General features: G+C 42.9%; 1 protein-coding gene across 1 annotated transcript in view; it reads left to right on the plus strand.

Annotated features, from left to right (window-relative positions):
* Positions 1-8,514, plus strand: part of MRPS6 (mitochondrial ribosomal protein S6) — a 65,536-nt gene extending 57,022 nt beyond the window's left edge. Inside the window, exon 4 of the mRNA XM_049709864.1 lies at positions 7,951-8,514. Coding sequence (XP_049565821.1) covers positions 7,951-8,140 — 190 coding nt within the window. The 3' untranslated portion in view covers positions 8,141-8,514. The remainder of the gene's footprint in view (positions 1-7,950) is intronic.
* The last annotated feature ends 2,740 nt before the right edge of the window (positions 8,515-11,254 follow it).

Here is an 11,254-nt window from a genome sequence, read left to right on the forward strand (position 1 = left end):
AGAGGGAAGGCAGAGTAGCTAAAAGAAGGTAAAGGCTGGAGGGGTTTTGGTAGTAACAGAGCCTCCTGAAGCCAAGCTTAGGGTTCTCAGACCTTTTTCTAGTGCTTTTCTTTATCCTTGAGAAACCTTCAGAATGCCAGTTGCTGGCTAGCAAGAGATGTAGTTGACAGAGTGGGAGCTGAGGGGTCTGGAGTCTGGATCCTGCCTCTCCCTTTGTGACCTGGTGCAGATCAGTTCCCTCGAAAGCAGCGGAAGGGGTTGGACTGCGTCGTCTTCATGGTCCTCTCCCCATTCACTGGGGTTCTGTAACCCAGTGATCCCAAAGTTCTCTGTGGCTTCTTATGTCCTGGAGTCAAAAGACGTACTCTTAGAATCCTGGCTGAGGCCGCTTAGTAGCTGAGTGACCTTGAACTAACGACTTAATCATTATAAAATTCAAAGGAGATAATGTGTAGGAAACCACTTTGAACAGTGCTAGTTGTTGCTGGGGAGAAGGCTGCTGGGCCCACACCAGCACCCAGCACCACTTCCTCTTGCACTTCCTGAGTTGCCACATGGAGTGGAGCTTCCACTTCCTCCTCCTCTCCCTCAGGAACTGTTTAAAAGAAAGTTCTATCTAAGACACTTGCCTTTACATTTCTGAAATAATATCTGGCCTCTAGTTTCCATCCTTGGGTATTCTTTTTACCCTTATCACAAAATGGTATCCAAAAAGCTTTGGGTTATTTCTTAGCATTATTTGGTGAGTGCCAGTGTATGGAGGATACTGCTCAGGAAGACTGCACGATAACTGATTTGTGGGCAGATGAGTTGCTTGTTGGCTATCGTAAACACACTCTCTCTTAGAAACATGTTTAGACTCAGAGGCTAGCCCATAAAAATACCTCTGTGGTGTAGAAGAATGGAAAATGGAAGAAGACAATGCTTGCTGAACCCCAGATATGGTATCTGAGTAACTGAATACTTGATCGTAAAGACGGGCAGGCTTAACTCACTAGAGCAAGAGACACCTGTGTACTCTCTGGTGGGGGGATGTGGAGCATTTACAGGGCTGGCAGTGGTAACTGTGCCCAGAGCATGTCAGGCCCTCGCTAAGCATTTCCCTCCGTATGTTACCCTGTGTAATAGATGGCATTTCACAGTGCACTGCCTCCGGCTATCAGGGCTTTAAGTGGAGTAAAGCAAAAGAGGAAGACACTTCTAGGGAAACTAGACGAAAAGCAAGGAAAGAGGAGGGAGCTCAGAGAGGACGTATATGTGTTTAAAGAAAAACTGCCGCTATAGAACGAAGTATTGTGGGATGTTAACAGACAGAGGGTGAGGTCATAACTTGTCCATGGTAGCTAGGCAAGACATTTTGATGTATACTGGATGAAAGAACAGATGGATAAAAAAAGGGAAGAGAGATGCTGGAGGCCATGTTGAATGAGAGCGTTCCCAGCCCTGGCCACCAGGCGGCCATAATTATTGGGGGTTGGAGGAGTGGGAAAAGTGCTGAGAGTTGACAAGGAGAAGGTAATTTAAGGTCGATTACACTTTTTTTTTTTTAACATCTTTATTGGAGTATAGTTGCTTTACAGTGGTGTGTTATTTTCTGCTTTGTAACAAAGTGAATCAGTTATACATATACATATGTTCCCATATCTTTTCCCTCTTGCGTCTCCCTCCCTCCCACCCTCCCTATCCCACCCCTCCAGGTGGTCACAGAGCACCGAGCTGATCTCCTTGTGCTATGCGGCTGCTTCCCACTAGCTATCTATTTTACGTTTGGTAGTGTATATATGTCCATGCCACTCTCTCACTTTGTCACAGCTTACCCTTCCCCCTCCGCATATCCTCAAGTCCATGCTCTAGTAGGTCTGTGTCTTTATTCCCATCTTACCCCTAGGTACTTCATACACTTATTTTTTAAGCTCTAATTCAGAGCCTTACTCAAGGTAAGTAATCAATAATTAACCATTGAACAAATGAGCAGTTCTTAAGTTGGGTGATTGCAACCATAGTGCCTGCTTTGTGGAGTAGAAATAAACAAGTAGAATTAAACCTTGGAAGATTTGGCCAGGTTGGTGTGTAATTTTCAGAGTAAGCCCAAATGGTGGTCTCATTGTTGAGCACACGTGCAAGTCAGTGATCAAGAAGTTTGCCAGGTCGTGGAGGAATTGGCATTTTTATTTCATTTCTTCGTTGTTTTTTTCTTGCGGTACGCGGGCCTCTCACTGTTGTGGCCTCTCCCGTTGAGGAGCACAGGCTCTGGACGCGCAGGCTCAGCGGCCATGGCTCATGGGCCTAGCCGCTCCGCGGCATGTGGGATCCTCCCGGACCGGGGCACGAACCCGTGTCCCCTGCATCGGCAGGTGGACTCCCAACCATTGCGCCACCAGGGAAGTCCTTTATTTCATTTCTTGAAAAACCCTCGGCGTCTTCATCAGCTGTAGTTACTCCTCATCACCACCATTCTATATCGAGTCATTGACCAAGTCCTGCTCATTCAACTTCTACATACCATTTTAAAATCAGCAGCTTTGTAGAGGTATAAATGACACATAATAAACTGCACATATATGTTAACCCATGAAATCACCACGATCAAGATGATAAATTGGTCACCCTAAAGTTTCCTCCTGCCTCTTGTGATCCTTCCTTCCACTTATCCACCATCTGATCTCCTTTCTTTCACTATAGATTAGCTTATATTTTCTAAAATCTTATTTAGATAGAATCAGACAGTATGTACTCTTTTTTACTCTAGTTTCTTTTACTCAGCGAAATTATTATGAGATTCATCAGTGGTATGTATTAATAGTTTATCCCTTTTTATTGCTGAGTAGTATGCCATTTTATGGATATACTACAGTTTGCTTATCAGTTTACATGTTAATGGATATTTGTGTTATTTCCAGTTTCTGGTTGTTACAAGTAAAGCTGCTATGAACATCGATGTAGAAGTTGTTCTGTGGGCATATGCTTTAATTTTCTTGGGTAAACCTAGGAATGGAATGGCTTGATCATAATGGCAGGTGTATGTTTAACTTTTTAAGAGACTGCCACACTGGTTTCCAAAGTTGGTTGTATCATTTTGCATTCCCACTAGCAGTGTATGAGAGTGTCACTTCCTCTACATGCTCACCACACTTGGTATGGTCATTTTTTAGCCATTCTAGTAGGTAACTCTTTGTGGTTTTAGTTTGCATTTCTCTAACGACTAGTGGTATTAAGCATCTTTTCATATGCTTCTTCACCATTGTATATCTTCAGTGAAATGCCTTTTCAAATTTTATGTCCATTTTTAAAAATTGTTTTTTTAATTAAACTTTGAGAGTTTTTAATATTCTAGAAATAAGTCCTTTATCAAATATGAGTTTGCAAGTCCCAGTGCATGGCTTGTCTTCTTATTATCTTAAGAGTGTCTTTCAAAGAGCAGTTTTTAATTTTGATGAAGTCTAAAATATCAAATTTTTCTTTTATGGATTGTGCTTTTGGTGTCATGTCTAAGGAATCTTTGCTTAACCCAAGGTCACAAGGATTTTCTCCTGTGTTTTCTTCTAGTTTTCTAGCTTTGTGTTTTATGTTTAGATTCGGGTTCTAGTTTGAGTTAATTTTTGTATATGGTACAAGCATGGATCAAAGAGCTCATTTTTTTGCCTATGGATATCAAATTGTTCCAGCACCTTTTGTTGAAAGGACTATCCTTTCTTTACTGAATTGCCTTTACACCTTTGTCACAAATCAGTTGTGCATTTGGATCTATTTCTGAACTCCCTATTCTATTGATCTATTTGGTTATCTTTATATAAATGCCATACTGTCTTGATTACCATAGCTTTATAGTAAGTCTTGAAATCAGGCAGTGTTAGTCCTTCAACTTCATTCTTTATCAAAGTTGTTTTGGCTGTTCTTGGTCTTTTGAATTTCTATGTGAACTTAAGAATCAGTTGTCAATTTCTAACAAAAAAGCCTTAGGATTTTGACTGGGATTCTTTTTTTTTTTTTTTTTTGCGGTACGCGGGCCTCTCACTGTTGTGGCCTCTCCCGTCGCGGAGCACAGGCTCCAGACGCGCAGGCTGAGCCGCCATGGCTCACGGGCCTAGCCGCTCTGCAGCATGTGGGATCCTTCCGGACCGGGGCACGAACCCGCGCCCCCTGCATCGGCAGGCAGACTCTCAACCACTGCGCCACCAGGGAAGCCCCTGACTGGGATTCTTTTGACTCTTTATGTCAGTTTGGGAAAACAGACAACTAAACAAGTTGAATCTTCCTACCCACGAACAAGGTATACCTCTCTATTTATGTATGTTTTCTTTAACTTCTTTCAGCAATGTTTTATAGTTTTAATTTACAAGTCTTGCACATCTTCTGTCAGATTTATCACTAAATATTTAATTTCAAGGTCTGATTATTTGTTGCTAGTATATAGAAATACAGTTGATTTTTGTTTATTGATCTTGTATCTTGCAACCTTGTTAAACTTACAGTCTGGTATCTTTTCCATAAGCTTCTTCAGATTTTTCTGTATACACGTTCGTGACATCTGCAAATAAAGACAGTTTTACTTTTTCCTTATCAACCTGGATGTTTTTTGTTTGTTTGTTTTTCGCGGTACATGGACCTCTCAGTGTTGTGGCCTCTCCCACTGCAGAGCACAGGCTCTGGACGCGCAGGCTCAGCGGCCATGGCTCACAGGCCCAGCCGCTCCGTGGCATGTGGGATCTTCCCAGACCGGGGCACAAACCCGTGTCCCCTGCATCAGCAGGCGGACTCTCAACCACTGCACCACCAGGGAAGCCCAACCTGGATGTTTTTTACTTCTTTTTTTTCTTGCCTTATTGCACTGGCAAGGCACTTCAGTAAAATGTAGATAGAAGTAATGAGAGTAGACGTTCTTGTTTGTTCCCGCTCTTAGGGGGAAAGCATTCAGACTTTGACCAGTTAGTATGATGTTAGCGGTAGGTTTTTCAAAGATGCTTTTTATAAGGGTGTAAAAGATTCCTTCTTTCCCGAGCTTGCTGAGAGTTTTTATCAGGAATGGATATGGGATTTTGCTAAATGCTGTTTTCTGCATCTATTGGAATGATCACATGGTTTTTCTTTTTTAGTTTGTTAATATGGTGATTTTTGTTGACTTTCAAATGTTAAGCCAATCTTGCATTCTTGGACTAAATCCTACTTGGTCAGGATATATTGTCCTTTTTATATATTCTAGTAGTCAATTTGCTAAAATTTTGTTTAAAATCTTTTCATTTACGTTTATGAGGGATGTTGGTCTGTTTTTTTCTTTTCTTTTAGTGTCTTTGTGTGGTCTTGGTACCAGGGTAATGCTGACTTCATAGGACAAGTTCAAAAGTGTTGTCCTACTTTCCAGACCAATTTGTATCAGAATTGGTATTTTTTTCTTAAACATTTGGTAGAGTTTGCCAGTGAAACCATTTGTGCCTATAGTTATCCTTGGGGGAAGGTTTTTAACTACAAATTTAATTTCTTTGATAGATATAGGGCTATTCAGGTCATCTGTTCCTTTTTGAGTGAGTTTTGATAGTTTGTATTTTTCAAGGAATTTCAGTTAGGTTGTCAATTTATTGCAAAAGTTTTTTTTATGATATTCCCTTACCATTCTTTTAATATCTGTAAACTTTGTAGTCGTTTCACCTTTCTCATTCCTAAATATCGGTAATTTGTATCTTATCTCTTTTTACTGATCAATCCGATTGGAATTGTATCAGTTTTATTGATCTCAGGGAACTAGTATTTGGTGTCACTGATGTTCTCTATTGTTTTTCCTGCTTCAGGGATTTGTGCTCTGATTTTTATTATTTTCTTTTTTGGTCTTACTTTGCATTTAATTTGCTCTTCTTTTCCTAGTTTCTTAAGGTGGAAGCTGAGGTCATTGATTTGAGGCCCTTCTTCTAGTCTTACATAGATGTTTAGTGCTGTAAGTTTACTGCTAAGTCTGCTTTAGTGGCATTCTCCAAATTTGATGTGTTGTTTTCATTTTCATTCAATTCAAAGTATTTTGTGATTTCCCTTTTGATTTCTTCTTTGACCCATAGGTTATTTAGATGTATGTTTAGTTTCCAAGTATTTGGGGATTTTCTCAAGATTTTTCTGTATGACTCAAATCCCTTTAGATATATTGAAAATGAGCCCATATTCTGGGCTCATTTTATGGCCAGAATATGGTCGTCCTTGGTAAATGTTTTGTATGCCCTTGAGAACCAATATGTATCTTGCTGTTGTTGGGTGGAGGGGTCTATAAATGTCAGATCCAGTTGGTTGAGGGTGGTGTTTGCTTCCTCTCTAACCTTGCTGGTTTTCTGTATACTAGATCTGTTGATTACTGAGAGGAATGTTAAAGGTTTCCACCTATAATTGTGGATTTGTCTCTTTCTCTTTTTAGTTCTGTTAGTTTTTACTTTCTGTATGTTGTAGCTCTGTTATCTGTAAGTACACATTTAGGAATTTTGTGTCTTCTTGGTGAACCCATCGTTAAGTATTGTCTCTTTTTTCCCCTGATAATTTTTTTTTGCTCAGAAGTCTCCTTTGTCTGATATTACTGTAGCCACTTCAACTCTCTTTTGGTTAGTGTTTTTGCATGATATATATTTTTCTGTGCTTTAACTTTTAATTATTTTTACTTGAATAACTTTCCCACTAGGCTTGTGAATGGTCACATGGGAAGTTGGGAATTTTTCATATGAGTTTTGAACCCTCTCCTTGTGTAGAACTACACAAAATGCCATACTTTTTCTAATAACATTCTTCCTTGCTGAATTTGTTCATTTTTACTTTGGTCTTTCCTGCTTTCTGTGAGAATTCCACCTTTCATGCCAACACACCACTGTGAAATATTTACTGTGGACCTGATGTACGTTAGCCTATGCTCAAGGTGCTGGGGATGTAGCAACAAAGTCCTTCTTCCTAGGGCAGTTATGTTTCAGTGGAGTGAGACAGACTGTAAACAAATACACACTGTGTTAGTGGTGATAAAGTGCTATGGGGAAAAAAATAAAGCATTAAGAAAGGGAGGTAAGAGGGATGAGGCTGGGTGGGTGGGGCAGAAGGGCTGTCTGACAAGGTGACTTTTGGACAAGACGTGATGGAAGTGAGGGATGAACTGTGTGGAACTAGGGTGAAGAATATTTCTGGTAGAGGCACAAAGAGTGCAAAGACCTAGGATGGGAATATGCTTGGGAGAAGAGTGTGGCTGGAACCAAATAAGTGGTGTCAAAGGTCATCTGAACCAGCTGGAACATTGTAGAATTCTGAAATACTGCGCTGAAAACTGTCCTTTAACAGCACCGTGGTCCAAACCAAACAGTACAAGTGAGCCTTCAACTTTTGCAACAGAGCATGGGTGGGGTGGGCAGGGAATAGAGACACTTATTCCTTTGCATCGGCATACAGCCAACACTGATAAAGTTATTAAGACTGAAGACCAGTGAGCTGTATGAGATGTCTGTCTGTATTAGTCTGGTCTGAGTAGATGAATGTTAAATTCTTTCTGTCACCCAAGATTCAAGTACTTTTCTTTTGTTCCTTGTCAGTTCTTGAATGTGCTGGATAGTCTTAGATGAGTCCCAGGCCTTTCCTAACCTTTTTCGAGTTTGTGAAGTATGGCTGATACTTACTGTATCTCTTAGGTGCGTTAAGTCACTTGTAAAATCCTTTGGAAAATTAGAAGACTCATAGAGTTTTCACAAAAATCATCAACTAATGGATTGAAAAATTCAGTGGAGTGTAATGGGAAAGGCCGTAGGAAAAGAGAGGTCGGGCACAGCACTACACTTCGGTTCAGCTGGTCAGCTGGCAGTTTCCCTTTTGACAAAGATGTGTATGTGTGTTTGTAGGTAGTTGATGTCTGTATGTGGAGAGGAGTAAAACAAAAACGTAGACCAAAATAGTGAGATTGCTGTATTTCAGAATGCAGCACATTCACAAATTTTTATTTTATTGCAGGTATTTCTTGGTGGATTTTTATGCACCGACAACAACTGTTGAAGGCATAATGGAGCATTTGTCTCGAGACATTGATGTGATTAGACCAAATATTGTAAAACACCCTCTGACCCAGGAAGTGAAAGAGTGTGAAGGGATCGTCCCAGTCCCACTTGAAGAAAAGCTGTATTCCACCAAGAAGAGGAAGTGAGAAGATTCACCAGATTTTCGCCTTCAGTTTAATTCTCTCACTTTTGAGCACCATGGATTAATAACTGACCAGCCTGATCTTTATGTGAGAGGGTGCTTTCAGTGCCCTTTGATTTTTCTAAGGTACTTTTAGTTCTTGATCCCCTTTGCTGTGAAAAGTCGGGGAATGGCCTCCTTAGAGCCACATTGTAATATATGGCATCAGCGCTCCCTGCTCGATTGCGTTACACGAATGTAATTTGTCAGTGAGGACTTTGCCCTACAGCAGCACTAACACTGCTTTGAAGAGCAAAGATTATAAAAACCACTTTGGATTACATGCGAGTCATTCAGACTGTATACCACCATGCAAAATAAAAATTTAAGACCATCGTATTATATGAGTAACTTTTGATCAGAGTGAAAGTCTGTGATTTTAAAGAACTTTTGCCTCGTCACCTCCCCCAGCACTGTGCCCCATCCAAGGCCTCACAGCTCCGGTCTGCCCAGAGTGCTGGCAGCGTGTGGGCGGGGCTCCCGGTTACCAGCGCAGGTTCAAGACTGGGAGAAGCCACGGTGAGGGCAGGTGGGATGTGTCTGTCCCTTGACTCCTGGGCAGTCACTTTTCCTTTCCTCTCACAATTAACTTGTCCTTGTGGTGGGTGCTGCTCTTGGTAGAGGGGCGTGTGTGTTCTGTGGCAGTTGGTGGTGGCGCTGCTTCCTGTCATTCCTCTGCCAGCAGCACTGCTTCCTCACTGTCCCTCGGGCCTGCAGACCTCTTTGGGGAAGTGGCCACCTGTGAACTCTGCACCTCCTCCCTTCTGCCCGTTACCCTGATGAGCCGGAAGCCAATTGCTGTTGAGTTGGGGATGCCCAGAGAGCTAGCTGGCGCCATGCCTGTGGCTAGTGGCATGCTGAGCTCTTAAGTTAGGGGGACTTGTAAGAAGATCCATCTTTTTTGTTGTTGTTTTTATTTGATACTCATAGACATATTTTTAAAAACATGTCCTGGAAATAAAAAGACAGGTTTTGCTTTGAGAGATTTTTGTTAGCAGGGGAAAAGTTGGGTTTGAAATGTTGTTGTACTTTGAGACTAAGAAGCAGCTAGTCTTTGCTTAAAATTGATTTAAGTAGGGTTATCATCTTTAGCAAATAAAAATGCAGGATGGCCAATTAAATTTGAATTTCGGATAAATAACGAGTCAGCTTCCACATAAGTATGCTCCAAATATTGCAAGGAGTACACTTACAGCAAAAAATGATGCATTGTCTACTTGACATTCAGATTGACGTGGGTGTCCTGTATTTTATGTGGTAACCTTGGTATAACTCACATAAAGGAATAATCAATACCAAGCCAGAGACAGCAAAGCTGAGAAGAAAATAAAGTCAACATCCAGCATCCTGGCTTCAGCTGACCACACTGGCAACGAGGCAAGTTACGGAAGAGAACCCGGTGGGTGTGCCTTAATGTGCCCCAAACCCTTGTGCCCTCGACCTACCAGAAAACTGATCTAGAAACCAACTGAAATTTCATTTCTGGTCAGTGCCAGATAATCTGTTCTGTGAGCATGAATTTACACCACAGTCTGAGAATTCTCCTTTAAAAAGTTCCATATGTGGTCTCTGCCCCAGGCCTGGGACGCTGAGGACCTGGGGTCCCTGGCAGTGGGCTGGCTTCTGTGGTGGGTGAGGATGAGGCTTTTTGCTGGAACAGTCACTGGCATCTCCTCCTCAGTCTCCTCAGAGCTGGTGAATTGGAAGAAATTGACCGGCCTTTCCATCTTCCCACAGCGGGGCCCTGCACAGGGCGTCCATCAGCAGCCCAAATGACAAAGCTTCTGCACACAAGTTGTTGGGGGAGGTGCCAGTTACTAAGTCGAATCTCTGGTTGTACTAATTACACAGTCAGATCATATTGAAGCCGGAGGGAGCCCAGAGATCTGGCCTCTGCCTCTTTTTAATGGTGAGACTGAAGCACAGACAGATGTGCAAGAGAGGTGCCCCAAGAGCCAGGAGGAGCCCAGCTCCAAACTAGTCCAAGGCCTCCTCCCTCCGGGATGCTGCCTGTCTCTGCCCTGGACGATCAGATTCCGCCCTTTGCTTATTCTTAAGAGCCCGGGCAGCATCCAGCTTCAACTTCCTCCAGAAGCAAAACTATTAAAAAGTCTCTTTGAAGAGCAATAGTTCAGTCAAGAGGGTCATTAAGAACTGTACACTGGAAATAAAAGGGATAAAGTGGAGATTATCGGGGAAAATATGCTTCTTCCTGTTCATTAGGGATTTCCTGAAAGCGCAGGCTCTCAGCCAGGGCTCGAGGGATCACAAGCTCCTCCACCAAATGGCTTGGGTCTCCATGTACTGTCACTCAGGTGCTATCTGAGGTGCGTCTTGCGTTTTCCTTACAGTGTATTATGTGCGTGCTGCGTGCCATATGCTGTGCTGCTGCACACACTTAATCTGTTACCTCATTTAGCCCTTTCAGCAGCTCTGTGAGGGAGTGGTGTTACCCCTGTTTTCTGGATGAGAAAACAGACTCCAAGAGATTTGAACTTGACCCCACAAGTACCAAGTGACAGCTGGGATCTTGAGCTGGGGACCCTGACGCCATGGAGTCTTTTCCATCCGGTAGCACTGAGGTTGTCATTGTTTTCTCTGGTTAAACCAGGCACCTGGGTGTCAGGGGTGAGCTAGTGTCACTCAGATAGTAGCAGTTGTCCTCGTGTCCTGAGTGTGGTGCTGACACTTTCTTCTTCTGCACTTGCTAGCCCCTAGGAAATCGACGGACCCCGTTGGGCATTCCAGGTCATCGAGTGTTCGGAATCCTGTGGCACAGTTTAGAGCGGCTTAGGAAGGAGGCTGGCTAAGTAGGACAGCTGTGCTGTGTGCCAGTTCCCCTCCAAAAGGAAGCTCCAAAATGAAGCCACTGTCCCTTCCCCCTGAGGCGCTGATTCATAGCTGGACCTTCAGCCACTAAGGGGCCCTTGCCCCCTTGCAGCCTGTTGGGATGCCAGAGTTTGAGCAGGGCCTATGCAGGTCATCTCCGGGCTGCTTCTTTGCCCTGGGTCCTCTTGCCCAGGTTGGCGGCAGGCAGAGGCACTGTTTGGGTGGTTTGCCCCTTCAGTGGACGGTTATC

Source organism: Orcinus orca, chromosome 5, assembly GCF_937001465.1.
Source record: "Orcinus orca chromosome 5, mOrcOrc1.1, whole genome shotgun sequence".
NCBI classification, from domain to species: Eukaryota; Metazoa; Chordata; class Mammalia; order Artiodactyla; family Delphinidae; genus Orcinus; species Orcinus orca.